Source organism: Sceloporus undulatus, chromosome 4 (genome assembly GCF_019175285.1).
Source record: "Sceloporus undulatus isolate JIND9_A2432 ecotype Alabama chromosome 4, SceUnd_v1.1, whole genome shotgun sequence".
In the NCBI taxonomy this organism is placed as follows: Eukaryota; Metazoa; Chordata; class Lepidosauria; order Squamata; family Phrynosomatidae; genus Sceloporus; species Sceloporus undulatus.
The window spans coordinates 184,406-198,132 of record NC_056525.1 but is presented as its reverse complement, the minus strand read 5'-3'; the positions used below and the strand labels follow the sequence as shown (position 1 = coordinate 198,132).

Sequence of the window (13,727 nt, the reverse complement as noted above, 5' to 3'; positions counted from 1 at the left end):
ATGGATGCCCCTTTGTCCTTTCCCCAGCAGGCAGGCTCCCTCCCTTCAGCCAGAGGTCCCAGAGGGCCACAGCGTCCTCCTCCTTTGACCCTCCAAGGCCTTGCCTCCAGGACACTGGCCTCGATCCTCCTCAGCCCTTGTGGCCATGGATGCCCCTTTGTCTTTTCCCCAGCAGGCAGGCTCCCTCCCTTCGGCCAGAGGTCCCAGAGGGCCACAGCGTCCTCCTCCTCTGAGCCTCCAAGGCCTTGCCTCCAGGACACTGGCCCGGATCCTCCTCAGCCCCCCCCCCACCTTCGGCCAGGGCCAGTCGGCCAGAGATCCCAAGGGCTGCCTCCTCCTCCTCCTCTCTGTCCACCATCCCGGCAGGCGACTGATGCATGGCCCTCGTGTTTCCTTCCTTCTTTCCTTCCTTCCTCCTCTTCAGGCCAAAGAACTCCAAGCAGCCGGAGCGTGAGGAGAAGCGTGTTCTTGGGCTGGTGCTTCTGCGAGGAGAGAACCTAGTCTCCATGACAGTGGAGGGGCCGCCCCCAAAAGACGTAAGACCATGCGCCACGGGAGGGGCTCTTGGGGCCCCAAGGCAGAGAAGAGCCCCTCTGCTCACGGGGGTTGCTTGCTCCATAGTTTAGGCAAGAGTGGGGCTCCTGTGGCCCTCCAGACGCGCTTCAACTGCAGTTCCCAGTATCCCTGATCATTGTCCCCATAGAGTGGCTGCTGGGAGTTCCAGGTCAACAGCCTCTGCAGGGTCACAGGAACCCCACCCTTCTGCTAAAACACACTTTGGTTATTAGTCCTTTTTCAGGGCTGCTCACTATCTGTGTGTTTGGTCACGTCTTTCCTTTCATTTTTATGCCGCCCTTCTCCCAGAAAGAGACCAAAGACACTGCAGTAAAAATTACAAATAGTTAAAGTTGTCTCATGAAAACAATACAAAATCTACATTCAAAACACGCAAGTATTAAAAAACGTAACTATACCACACTGAATATAGTAAACCCCGAGAGCAGCTCAAAGCAGCCAGGAAGAAATAGATGAGGCTGAAGTAACTAAGAGTCAATATTCACAAATTAGGAATGGTACAAAGAATAGCTTTGTTTATTATTTCCTTTGAACTAAGCAAAGAAATGGAGCTCAGCAATAGATTAATTTGCAAAACAGACGTAATAGTATAATTGTGAAGTTAGATATGTACTTCATATGTTTGGATGTGAAATGTAGAGTCTTAATGCAATAAATCTCTTTTTGAAAACTGTAACTAAAGCGCACACTCCGCATAAAACCTCTCTGCCACAATTCTTACATTAAAAGCCTACTTACCTAGATATGTTTCAGCCTGCTGACAAAAGGGAAGCAGGGAACAGTTCAGGGCAGCCTCCCGCAGAAGGAAGGGAGTCCCAGAGCCTGGAGCAGCCACTGAGGAGAAGGCCCTGTCCTTCAAACCCTGAGCCAGCGAGGCTGCGATGGCGGAGGGACCGAGGGACAGCCTTCCTTCCCCTGAGGATCTTGGGCCTCTAGCAGGTTCCCATGGCCAGACAGGGTCTCTTAAGAAGCCTGAAAGCACAGGCAGCCTTAGGTTGTGGGGATGGGAGATAGTGAGGTGAGCCCAGCGTGTGGGGTCTGGGTTGGGAGCAGACCTTTATGCTGAGAGCAAGAACAAAAGTGAAATACGTTTCCTGACGCAAGATATTTGCAGAACCTTTTCACTCCTTTGTGGTTCATAGCTGAGCATCCATAGCCTTCCCGCATTAACTCTTTGGCTCTTCCAGACTGGCATCGCCCGCGTGCCCCTGGCCGGAGCAGCAGGAGGGCCTGGCGTCGGCAGAGCTGCCGGAAGAGGGGTCCCGGCGGGGGCACCCATGCCACAGGCGCCTGCAGGCCTGGCTGGCCCTGTGCGTGGGGTCGGGGGGCCCTCCCAGCAGGTAAGAGAGATCCAGGTGCACATGGACTCTTTTGAGGGCTGGGTCTTCTGCAGCTCAAGCCGCATGTGAGGCATGGCCCTTCTGGCAGAGGAGTGAGTGCTGCAGGTGTCAACGGGCACACTGTACCATTCTCTGCCAAATGTGAGGGTAGGTGGGGCTGCCTGTGGCACCCACCCCCTTGGACCCCCTCCATTCCCCTTCCTTCTTCCCTGCCAGGTGATGACCCCACAGAGCCGAGGGACGGTGGCTGCGGCGGCGGCGGCAGCCACGGCCAGCATCGCAGGAGCCCCTACTCAGTATGCACCTGGCCGAGGGGGACCTCCTCCCCCCATGGGCAGGGGCACTCCGCCTCCAGGTAAGTGGCATGGCTGTCTGGCTACCACTTCCACTCCCTGCCTGACAGACCCCATGATGAAATGACAGCCTCTGAACCCCATGAGGAGCTGGTGTCAAAGCAGGATTACTCTGAGGCCCTTCTGTAGGCAGCAGGTGGGATAGCATGGGGGCACCACTGCATATCGCTGGAGCCTGAACCTTCTTCTTTCGCACTGTAGGAATGATGGGACCCCCTCCAGGCATGAGGCCCCCCATGGGTCCTCCGATGGGCATGCCCCCCGGCCGAGGCTCACCCATGGGCATGCCGCCTCCCGGTATGCGACCGCCTCCCCCTGGCATGAGAGGTGAGTGGTGAGGGCTACGGATTTGGGCCACCAGGATTGTGGTGCCCATCCCTCGGCTGCAGTTCTTCTGCCTCTCGGCTTCCTTTGAGCATGAGGGTTGGAGGCACAGCATGTCTTCCGCCTGAGATGCAAGGAGAACGCTGTGGCTGTGGGAGATTTGCTGCTTGTTGAATTAATGGGCCTTTGCTCTGTCTTTTCCAGGCCCCCCTCCTCCTGGCATGCGCCCCCCCAGGCCCTGAGGCAAACGTCGAAGGAGAGGAAATTGAGCCAGTTGCAGTTACGCCTCTTGGCTTGTTTGCCCCAAGGTGGCAGGGGTGGGACGGGAGATTGGTTGCATGTTTGGCTTCTGTTTTTTGACTGTCATGGTGCCCTTTTTAATAAAAAGCAGGACATTTCCTTTTGAGTGAACTTGACTCTGGTCTTGAGGCAGCCACACAAACCGCTTCTGCCCTTGCCAAGGACTCACACTTTCGGACCCCCTCCATTAGCCAGGTCCCAGAACGGTGGTTGTCTGTTGCTGTTCCTCCTGCAATGCTGCTGCTTTTCCTTTTCCCTCTATTTGGAACATAAACTTAGATGTTTATGGTTATATTAAGAAGGGGTTTCTTTTGAAGTCTTATTATTCAGTCGGACTTTTATCTTTTGACTGGTTTTCCTATTAAGGCCACCCCTTTTCTTCTTACATTTTCATGTTCTGAGTAAACACTGCACAACTTTCTGACTCAGAATGACCCAGTCCTGTGCCCTTTATCTCGCTCACTCCAAGTACTGCCATGTTTCACATCCCCGGATTCACGCACCTCATATTTCATGTTCCTATAAAATGTGTTGTTCTGCTTCAGTTTTTCGTTTTGCCTCTGAGCCAGTCAGAGTATATACTTCGTGTATGATTTCAGTCCTTGGTTAAATAAAGGCCTCCTGGAATCTAGTTGCCCCTCAGCTCCAACATTGCCCTGCCCCACAGCCTTAGAGGGAAGAGCTGCTGGGATTTGGATGAATGTTCCTCTGGGGAAGGTAGGTTGTGTATTTGACTCCAGACAAGGAAGGGCAAGTAGTGCCCTCTCCTTCCCTGGTTTCCTGTTACCTTTGCAGCAGCCACTAGCCAGTCCCATGGCCTCCTCCCTTCAACATGTCCTAAATATTAGGTTCTAACGTTTGTCAAGAGCAGAGGACCAGTTAGCTGGAAAGTGGGATCTAACACTGAAGTGTCCCCCTTTTTGGAGGTATAGAGTTCATGGGTTTTTTCCACTAGGAATTTTGGCATTCTGTAGATAAAAACTTGGGAAGGACGCTGCACCGCCCTATTTATCATGTATTCCAGATCCCAGGATGGTTGCAGCCGTTGCACCAGCATCCCCACCCACCCACCACCCCAAAGTCTGGCTTCTGCTGGTGTGTGTTCTGTGCCTTCAAGTCATCTCTGGTTTATGGTGGCCCTAAGGGGAACCCAGCATGGGGTTTTCTTGGCAAGATTGGTTCAGAGGCAGTTAAGCTGTTTCTTCCCTTGGAAGAGTCTGCCTTCTTTGAGTTAAGCTTAGAGTCAGGGACATGTATTTCGCGGATGGAGAGTCCACAAAGGCCAAGGCACACTCAAGCTAGAAATTAGCTCCTTTTAATCTTGTTGATCAAGAAACAAAGGTTGAGTAATGTTTTACAAACAACGGAGAACTTCCCAGCCTGAGAACAACAGAATACCAGCGGCAGAGCTTTTTGACAAGAAGTGTGGCCTCAGTTCATCCTGTTAGGGCAGGAGCCTGCGTTCCTTTCCTTCCTAGGCCCTGTATTATGGGGCCTCTTTCTCAGCGACTGGGCTCTCTCCCCACAACTGAAGCCAAGTGGCCTCCTAGACACAGACCCACATCCATCGGTCCTTTCCACTCCCTCTGGGGTGAAATTCAGACCAGGATAAGCCACACACACACAATGGATTGGTGTTCCATTCTTGCCAGAACCAGAATGGAAGAGAATACAGGGCATGCTTAGCAAATTTGCAGATGTCACTGCATTAGGGGTAGCCAATGCCACAGAGGACAAGATCGGAATACAAAATGACCTTAACAGATTGGAGGCCTAGGCCAAAATCAACAAAATGAATTTCAACCTGAAGAAATACAGTGTGATGCAGCAGCTAAAAAGGCCAATGCGATTTTAGGCTGCATCAATAGAAGTCTAGTGACTAGATCAAGGGAAGTAACAGTGCCACTCTGTTCTGCTTTGGTCAGGCCTCACCTGGAATAATATTGTGTCCAGTTCTGGGTACCACAATTTAAAAAGGATGCTGAGAAACTGGAACCATGTGTCCAAAGGAGGGTGACTAAAATGGTGGAAGGTCTGGAGACCATGAAGCCCTATGTGGAATGACTTAGGGAGCTGGGGGTGTTTAGCCTGGAGAAGATTAAGAGATGACATGATAGTCCTGTTTAAATTAATGGACAGGGATGCCATACTGAGGGTGGAGCAAGCTTGCCTTCTGCTGCTCCAGAGACTGGGAGCTGGAGCAATGGATTCAAGCAACAGAAAAGAGATTTCAGATAAACATTAGGAAGCACAAGGGCTGCTTGGATGGTGTCTTGCTCCATGGCACCTTGGGCTCTCTGCCAACTATGATTCCAAGAGGGATGGATACTCCATGGACTGACTACTTCCCAGCCATGTGCCAGTGGAAAGCTTGCAACTCCCCCAATGTTGTTCTTAATGGAAGGAATCCTGTTCATGGAGCAAGAAATATCTCAGCAGTACAGAAAATATTTTATTATAGGAGATCCCATAACTGTGTTCTTGAAGACAAAGGTACCTCAATCCAAGCATCTCATCCTTCTGGTGCCTCCATTGGAATGGCTGGACACAAGCCAAGCAATGCAGGCCCCTTCCCTCTGGACAGAGGAGCTCATATACCCGTCCCCAATACACAGACAGACCCTTCCTCCTGGCGGCAGCCAGCTTCCCGCACCTGCCTTCTGCAGCAAACAAGTTGATTTCATGACATTTCTCACTGCAAGAGCAACTTGGCAGTGTGAAACAGGTCAGACAGACAGACAGGTGGGCAACTTCACCAGGGGCAGCAATGTTGCCGCTACCGCCCCTCCCCAAAGTGTGGCTACATGAAAAGCTTCTCCTTAAACACAAGGAATTGAAAATGCACAGGCAACTGACAACCACACTCCACAGGCAGGGCCAGATGCTTCAACACCCCACCAGCAAAAGGACCCAGTCCTTCCCAAGGCACTGAGAGAGTTGGGAGATGGTGGCAGAGAAGGGGTCCTGGGGGTCCCACTGTCCAGTCAGATCCCTCATTTTCTCTTGTACCTGTAGAGAGGAAGGAAGGAGCCCCTGAGTCCCCCAGACCGAAAAGCGGGATGACAGACTCCCCCTTTGAGGAAAGGGGTGGGTGGGCAGAGGCCTCACCTGGAGCGGGACTTGAAACTCCCTCCCTTCCTCCGGCCCAGACCCAGGCTCTTGCGGTCATCGAAAGAGGGCCTGTGGAAAGGAGCGGTCAGTGTCAGGAGCAGTAGAGCCTCCAGGACCCCCCAGCAGTGGGCCCGGTTCCCTCGGAAAGGCACAAAGGGGAACTCTGCAACCCTCAGATGGCAGCCCAAAAGTAAATCCCACCCCACATTCTCTCAACAGGACTGATGCTCAGGACCCAGCAGGGCAAGCCTGCCATGAGAGGGACACCAAGGGTATGGACTCCCCCCATATTCACCCAGCACGGTACTGCTTCAGGGCCTTCCTGTTCGTGTTGGTGAGCTCCTTGTCGAAGACTGAAGCCTTCTTCTTCCTGGGTGGCTGTTTGGATCCTTCAAGAGCAGAAGAGAGGCCCTCAGAAGCCTTGCTGGAGCATATAGGGCTATTGCAGACCCAGCGGAAAAAGGGTTCCCCCTCCCACCCTCAGTAACCCCTGGAATCCCACAGTCCAGCAGAGCCACCAAGACCTCTGCCCAAGGGGAAAAGCAACACGCAGAGAGGCAACCGCCCACCTGTCCCCCTCTGTGCCGGAAGAGCCTCTTCTGGCATGGCGCGAGCCCGCTTGGCACGCCGGCTCCTCTTGGCCAGCCGCTCTGCGTACATCTGGGCCTTGAGGATTTCGAACTGGGACCGTTCCTCCGGCTGAAAAGGGAAAAGAAGAGAGTGGGTTGCCATTCCCCACCACCACATGCAGTCCTCCACACTCCAGGGCACAGCCACTCACCGTCGCCTGGACCTTCTTCTGAGACTCCGCCACAAACTTTTTCCTTTTCTTCTTGCCTCGCAATGCCAGGTCAAACTCCTGAAGGGCCTTGGTCACTGGGACAACAACAAGGGGGGTAGGAAGAAGGCAGATTAAGACCAGGATTGGGACCTTGCCTGGGAAACCCAGAGCCCTGGTTCAGAGGCTATGCCATTATGCCCCTTAGCCTGCATTTCTTGCCCAGGTACCCTGGAGAGTACACCCAAACACTACAGTTCTCTCATGGTTCTCCCTGTTCCTCCTCATCAGCCCACCCTCCACCCGGCCCTTACGCTTCTCCTTCTTCCTCTCTTCTTTGCTCTGGAACCAGCTGCGGGGGGTCTCCTGGGCCGCCTCTTGAGCCCCTGTCTCCAGCTTCCGCCTGGCTGTGTTAATCTGGAAAGACAGCAGAGGGAAGCATGGCTACTACCAATGCGCAGGGCAGACGCATGTGCCTCTCTACAATTTCCCCAGCCACAGCTGGCAGGCTGTGCCCCTGCCAGAGATTTCGGAGTATGGTGCCAAAGGGCATGAGACCCCACAGGACTCTGCTCTGCTGCTTCCCGAAAGCGATCCAGATGGGAAGCCGGTCCCATAAATCGTTTTGCTGGAGAGGAACTTCCCAGGAGAAAGACGAAGGCAGAAAGGGGGAATAGGGCACACACACCCCTTTTTTACCTGCGCCTCTGAATGCTGCAGCTCCCTTTCCTCCTGCTCCAAGCGCAGCACTGCATAGACGTCAGGCTCCAGCTTCTCAATCTTCTCCCGGAAACGCAGGATCACATCTGGGGAGGGAGCAAGGGGGATGCTCAACCTCTCCCCACCAAATCAGCTGCCTATGGGGCTGGCTCCCCAGCAAGACCCTTGCTCCTACAGGCCAGTCGGCTGGCCGCCCCTCCATGCTTGCACACACATGCGTGCTCCCACCCATGGCCAGTGGAGGCAGTTACCCTGGGGGAGGACACGGGCTTTCACGGGTGCTCTGGCGGATTTGACGATTTCTTTCAGCATCTTGCGCTCTTCCTCCCCTACCAGAGAGACAGAGCGGCCGGCGCGCCCCGCTCGAGCCGTGCGCCCCACTCGATGGACGTAGTGCTTGGTGGTGTTGGGCATGGTGAAGTTGATCACCTGCAAGGAAGCACCAGGCAAGCCAATGAGCAACATAGGGGGAGGGGAGAAAGGTGGGGGTCAGCCACACCAGAGAAATCAGGCAGGGAAGAAGGGCCTGCTGACCGTCTTGACGCCTTCAATGTCCAGTCCTCGCGCTGCCACATCTGTGGCTACCAGCACGTCGATCTGCTCATCCTTAAAACGCCTGCAGCGGAAAGACCATGTCAGAGATGCCTGTGCCACGGTTGCCGCTCATGTCCCACCCCCACCCTATGGCCCCCCCCCCAGGCCTACCGGAGGGCCTCCAGCCGCTGTGCCTGCGACAGGTTGCCATGCAGCTCGCCCACTTGCAAACCCAAGAGGCCAAGGAGGATGTGGAGGCGGTGGGCTTGCTTCTTGGTCTGGGTGAAGAGCATCACATGGTCAAGGAAGGTCCGGGTCAGCAGGGCTGGGGGGGCGGGGAGAGCGAAGGAGATGTGTCAGTGGCCAAACAGATGCCCACACCACCCGCCTGATGGGAGGGGAACCTCTCAAAAGTGACCCCCACCTGCTACAATGGCCTCCCGGTCCCCCTCACGGCTGGGCCGGATGCGCACAAACTCCTGGCGCAGGAAGGGGGCCACATCAGTGTTGCTGTTCACAAAGATCCGGACAGGGTTCTTCAGGGAGACAGAGGCCAAGTCCTTCACCTGCCAAAGAGGAAAGGAACAAGAAAGGAAGGAATGAGGGAATGAAGGGTGGCTTGAGGACACACAGCACTGCAAGACGCACACCAGTCCGCCTGCTCTTCTGACTGCATCCTCCCCTACTCACACACAGACACAGAGGCTTGCTCCTGGCTCTGCTCCCCTCTCAGGATTCATCAGTTGTATCAGCGAAGCCCCCCTGCATCCACCTCTTTCTCCCCAGAAGAGCAGGCAGATGCCCCTTCCCCAAAAAACCATGCAGGGACTCAACGCTTTAGTAGAACCCTGACCCAGAGACCAATGGTAGCCCTTGAAGGAGGGCAGCAAAATGCCCTCTGCCAGTTCCCAGCCCCCCCTCACCTCCTCAGTCATGGTGGCAGAAAAAAGCATTGTCTGGCGATGACGGGCACACAGGCGAATGATCTCCTTCATCTGCTCCTCAAAGTATTCATCCAGCATCCTGTGGGGAGAGGAAGTCCCTGAGTGGCCAAAGAGAAGCCAGAAGGTGCTCCCCCCCCCCCTCTGCCCGGGGGCAGGTCAAACCCAAAAGGGTTTGAGGCGAAGGAGCCCACCCCACCCCTCACCGGTCAGCCTCATCCAGGATAAGGACCTCGATGCTGCCCAGGTGGAAGGAGGGGCAGTTGTGGAGGTGGTCAATCAGGCGGCCGGGGGTAGCAATGAGGATGTCAGGGCCTGAGCGGAGTGCCGCCTCCTGGGTCTTGATATCCAGGCCACCTGCAAGACACAATGGCATGTGAGGGACACAATGTTCATAGAACAGAACCACAGGAGTGGGGAGGGACCCTAGGGGCCATCTAATCCAACCCCACTGCCATGCAGAAATCCACAGCAAAAGCACTCCTGAAAGATGCTCCCTTCATCCCCCTCATTATTGTGATTTTTGGCAAACCATAATAGGTTTCCTGTGACAACAAACCAAGGAGAGAGAGAAGCCAAGATTTCCTGCCAAAAGCAATGCACTCCAGGCCCTCATCTGACTTCTATCTTTGCATGGAGGGAGGGATACAAGCCCCCCTCTTCCACTACCCCTCAGCCCCCCAGATCACTCACTCACCCACTGCCAGGCAAGCCGTGACACTGGAGAACTGGGCCAGCTGCTTAGCAACTGAGTGCACCTGGATGCCTAGTTCCCGGGTGGGCACCAGCACCAGGACCCGAGTGACAGGGGCTTGGCGTGGCTTGTAGATCAGGCGCTCTAGGACCGGCAACATGAAGGCCGCCGTCTTGCCTGAGAGGGGAAACACCAAGAGCCAGGTCAGCACAGAGCCCCATGCCCCTCTCAGCCTCCCCCTGCCCTCCTCAGAGCTTACCTGTCCCTGTAGCAGCGCATGCGCAGATGTCCTTCCCCAACAGCCCCACTGGGATGCAGGCCTTCTGGATGGGGGTTGGCTGCTTGAAGCTCAAGGCGGTTATAGCCTGGCAAGACAGAAGCCGGGAAGGCACCCACATGAACTAAGGTAGGTTGCACCAATCTGAGCCTATGGCTGAACAAACCCCAAACGATGCTGCTGCGGAGCTGGATTCACCAAGGGCTGCTCCCTCCCTGCCTCTCCCCTCAGGAACTGGGGGAACAATGGCTCCTGCCACCTTCCATCAAGGGTAACATGCCTGGGTCAGTTCTGTTTTTCTCTCTGGTGATGGCAAAGACAGCAACTGCTAATCTGTGGCCCATGCTGCCAGCCCTTTGAGCCTTTCGGTTTCCCTGCAAACTGTGTGCCACTTGCAGTTGTGGCCAAGATCTCCCCCTCCTTCTTGCTGCTGATTCTGACCCAGCTACAAAGGACACTGCAGCTGAGCACTCCCTTCATTCATCACTTCTCCCTTCTGTCCATCCACCTCCCACAATCCCGCTGCCCTTGAGCAAACAAATGCCTCCGGAAGGCATCCAACTGGGCTCCATCCCAAATGCTGACTGTGTCTGTGAGTCTCTGGTGGAGGCCTTTCAAGCACAAGGCTCAACTGACGCTCCAGATAGCTGCTTTGTTAAGACTAGGCACAGGCAAAATTTAAACAGATGTTCTCCAATGTGACAGCTGAGATTTTTCTTCTGCAGATCAGGAACACAACCCCTCCCCAAAATCCTCTTTCTCCGTTCATAAGGAAAAGCAGTGAACTTGCTGGCTACCTTCAGCAATGGGCGGGAGAGGTTCATGTCCTGGAAGGAGAGGCTGTCATCGTACTGCGAAGCATCTTCCCCAAAGAATGGCTCCTCTGCCTGGAAAGCAAAGCCGGGAGGGGAGAGAGGGGTGGGCAACCCCAGTCAGCTAAAGCCTTCTGCACAAGCCCAGCCCGACCCGCCCTGGAAGGAGCAGTCCTGGCGGCCGATTCGCGCCCCTGAGGCTTACCTCCTCACCTCTGCGCTTGCGCTTCCGCTGCTGCTTCAGTTTCAGCGTATCTACAAAAGGCACCAAGAGACCCCCATCAAATCTTCCAGCTACAAAATCTTGTGAGATTAGCCACAGCTAGATCCTATGGTGCTCACAGCAGCCATGGGACAGAAGTGCCTCTGGTAGCAACTTGGACAACAGAGATTACTCTGGGGCTACATGGAACAATCCTTTCCTCCCATGTATTTGCTGATTTCCTTTAAAAGGTAAAGAAGGCATGGGCAAACACACCCCAAAACAGGTGCTCAGAGGTGGGCAAGAAGTGAAGCCCACCAGACGAGACCAGGGCAGCTCCCTGCTCCCACGGCGGGCAACGTCTGCCAGGATATGGGCACAACTGCATCCCTAGGATCTGGCGCCCCTTTGAAAGCCATCCGCATTGATAACCAGCCATGAGCAGTTACCAGGTTCCCCATCTCAACTGCATATCTGTCAGGGCTGCCTGGCCGCTCTCCTTCATGGAAGGGCCCCACTTAGTGTTACCAAAGGGAAGCCGAGCCTTCCCTCCTTTACCTCATACCAGTGAAGCATGTCTGCAGCTCAGGGCAGGTTCTTAGATGCCATCAGCTGCTGAGGGAAGGAGCCTGTTTTGTTTTCACTAACGAATTAAAATTAAAGCATTAAGACGACGGGGGAGCTGGCTGCCCACAATAACGGCCAAGGCGGTCATAGCCTGTCTCATGGACCCGGCTCAAGCCTCACCGTTCAAGAGCAGGCTATCTCAAAACTCTGGCTTTGCTGCAAATTCATGGTGTTTTCACAAAACTTGGAATTCAATTGATAACCGACTTAAGTTTGCTGGAAAAAACCTAAGAATCCCGTCTGCGGAACAGAAGCCTATTCTGGGTGATAAAGCGACAGAAGAAGAAGAAGGTGCGCATGATCTTTCTGGGGGCAAACTGGCAAGGGCCAAGGACTGGGAAAGCAGCCCACAAGGATCACCTGCTTCCTGCAAGAACGGAGCAGCCCTGAGCATCTCTGGCTGAATCCCAGCCGTCCTCCGTCCAGAGGATCATGCCACCTTTTTGCTGGAAAGCTAAGAAATGGCGATCCAAAACTGCCTAATCTGTTGCTTGACATTGGGTTCTTCCTTCCCTGCAGCCCTGGATTATGACAGGATGGCTCAGCAATCCGGTAATAGCACCACTGCCTTGGACCGTGCGCCTGCCTCACATGCCAAGGCACCATAGGCGGCTTTCAGCATACGTTGAAAGCCATGTGGGAGCGCATGGGGTGCAAGGGGCGGTGTGTCCCATTGAAAGTAATGGGATGCGTGTGCATGGGAGGCGTGCGCCACTGCGCCACCGCACCATGCAGGAGCCCCCTTACTTCCAATGGGGCTCGAGCGTATGTGTTTGTTCCCAAAAGGGCGCACTGGACCTGACGCTTTCCTCTCTTCTCCTCCCTCCTGGCTGGAGCCCCAGCTCTCCTCCTGCCTCCGAAAGGTCTCTCTGTGAGGCAAAGGCAGAAGGGCGCTTCCTCCTCCTCCTCCTCCTCACCTGCTTCTGCAAAGATGATGTCCTCCTCTGCGGAGGAGGAGCCCTCGGCCTCCTGCTCCTCCTGCTCCTGGCTTCCGTCTTCCTGCCGAGCGTCGTCCGCTGGGCCCTGCTTGGCCTCCTTCTCCTGGGGAAAGGCTGGTCAGCCTGGGAGGGCCAGGGCTCCCTCCTCCTCCGAGGGCCTTCTGCCTCCCTGCCTCCCTGCAGCCCCAGGCGGAAAGGGCTCTGGGCCTCGGTCTCTCACCTGCTGCTTCCTCCGCTTCCTGACCGCCGCGATCTTCTGGTCCAAAGTGGTCGCCTGCTTCTGGGGGCAGAGAAGAGGAGGAGGAGGAGGAGGAGGAGGCCGTGGGGAGACCAGGCCGGCCAGGCAAGGCAGGGCTCCCCCCGACGGCCCTCCTTCCTTCCTTCCCCCCCCCCCCCCCCCCCCTGGCTTCCCTCCTTACCTTCCTCTTGAGCGTCAGCCCCAGCGCCGCCTCGGCCCAGCTGCCTCCGGGCCCGGCCTCCTTCTCGGCGAAGACGAAGCCCGAGGCGAAGTCGCCCCCGCCGCGACGGCGCCTAGTCCCCCGGAGCCCAGCTCCGGCCAGGCCCTGCTCCTCCTCCTCCTCCTCCTGCAGCAGAAGCAGAGCAAGGCAAGGGAAGAAGGCGCTCACCACGGAGCCCGCCCGACCGCCAGCACAGGCCGCCCGCCCACCTCCGAGTCCGACTCCGAGGGCTCCTGCTCCCGGGGCTCCTCCGCCACGAGGCCTCCCTGCTCCTGCAGCGCCATCGTCCTCTCCCTCGTCAACTGCTTCCGCCCGGAAACGACGACGACGACGGCGCCGCGGCCCAGAGGCTCCGCCTTCCCTTGGCCACGCCCCTTCATCCACACGCCGCTGATGAGCCTGGCTCAAGGCTGTGGCATTCTGGGAAGCGGAGTTTGTGGTGGGGCCAGAGCGGAGCCTGGATCCAGGGCAGTAGTTCAGCTCCTTTCCCTTCCCCTCAAAGGGCTGCTGCAAGGTCTCTGCAGGGACCTAGGTCCGGACCCTCCCCCTCCATTAGGAAAGTGAATGGCGGGTGCTGCTGCGCCGCTGCCCTCAAGGCCCATTCCCAAAATGCTAGCTATGTCCCTGGTCTCTGTCTGTGCGATGGATGCCTTTGGAGGCAGGAATGATGACAGCAAGAAATAAGGATGCCTTTGGAGGCAGGAATGATGACAGCAAGAAATAAGGATGCCTTTGGAGGCAG

At 55.8% G+C, this 13,727-nt stretch overlaps 2 protein-coding genes across 6 annotated transcripts in view; one reads left to right on the top strand and one right to left on the bottom strand.

The window, feature by feature from the left end:
• SNRPB (small nuclear ribonucleoprotein polypeptides B and B1) overlaps window positions 1–3,004 on the top strand; it is a 3,763-nt gene extending 759 nt beyond the window's left edge. Inside the window, exons 3-7 of the mRNA XM_042462187.1 lie at window positions 425–536; window positions 1,764–1,916; window positions 2,133–2,271; window positions 2,471–2,596; window positions 2,798–3,004. Coding sequence (XP_042318121.1) covers window positions 425–536; window positions 1,764–1,916; window positions 2,133–2,271; window positions 2,471–2,596; window positions 2,798–2,835 — 568 coding nt within the window. The 3' untranslated portion in view covers window positions 2,836–3,004. The remainder of the gene's footprint in view (window positions 1–424; window positions 537–1,763; window positions 1,917–2,132; window positions 2,272–2,470; window positions 2,597–2,797) is intronic.
• Window positions 3,005–5,332: 2,328 nt separating this feature from the next.
• Window positions 5,333–13,340, bottom strand: LOC121929549 (probable ATP-dependent RNA helicase DDX27). Of its 5 annotated transcripts, none has more exons than XM_042465203.1 (21): window positions 13,195–13,340; window positions 12,947–13,102; window positions 12,748–12,807; window positions 12,507–12,630; window positions 10,966–11,015; window positions 10,746–10,835; window positions 9,931–10,036; window positions 9,675–9,848; window positions 9,184–9,334; window positions 8,960–9,059; window positions 8,461–8,602; window positions 8,208–8,361; window positions 8,037–8,118; window positions 7,754–7,931; window positions 7,482–7,588; window positions 7,097–7,199; window positions 6,786–6,880; window positions 6,574–6,703; window positions 6,300–6,393; window positions 6,002–6,073; window positions 5,333–5,902 (listed from the first exon to the last, which is right to left on the bottom strand). In XM_042465203.1, exons 1-21 carry the CDS (start codon window positions 13,267–13,269, stop codon window positions 5,887–5,889), a joined length of 2,259 nt encoding a protein of 752 aa, XP_042321137.1. In that variant the 5' UTR covers window positions 13,270–13,340; the 3' UTR covers window positions 5,333–5,886. The 5 variants fall into 5 exon arrangements, with proteins under 5 accessions (XP_042321137.1, XP_042321136.1, XP_042321135.1 ...); XM_042465202.1 differs by having other exon boundaries at window positions 12,947–13,105; window positions 13,195–13,312; XM_042465201.1 differs by having other exon boundaries at window positions 12,947–13,108; window positions 13,195–13,304.
• Between the last annotated feature and the right edge of the window lie 387 nt (window positions 13,341–13,727).

Coding starts and splice junctions, on each gene's coding strand:
- LOC121929549 (XM_042465199.1), bottom strand. CDS start 13,269: ATGGCGCTGCAGGAGCAGGGAGGCCTCGTGGCGGAGGAGCCCCGGGAG. Junction 11,016..12,506: donor CATCATCTTTGCAGAAGCAG/GTGAGGAGGAGG, acceptor TGCCTTTTGTAG/ATACGCTGAAACTGAAGCAG. Junction 10,836..10,965: donor GCAAGCGCAGAGGTGAGGAG/GTAAGCCTCAGG, acceptor TTTGCTTTCCAG/GCAGAGGAGCCATTCTTTGG.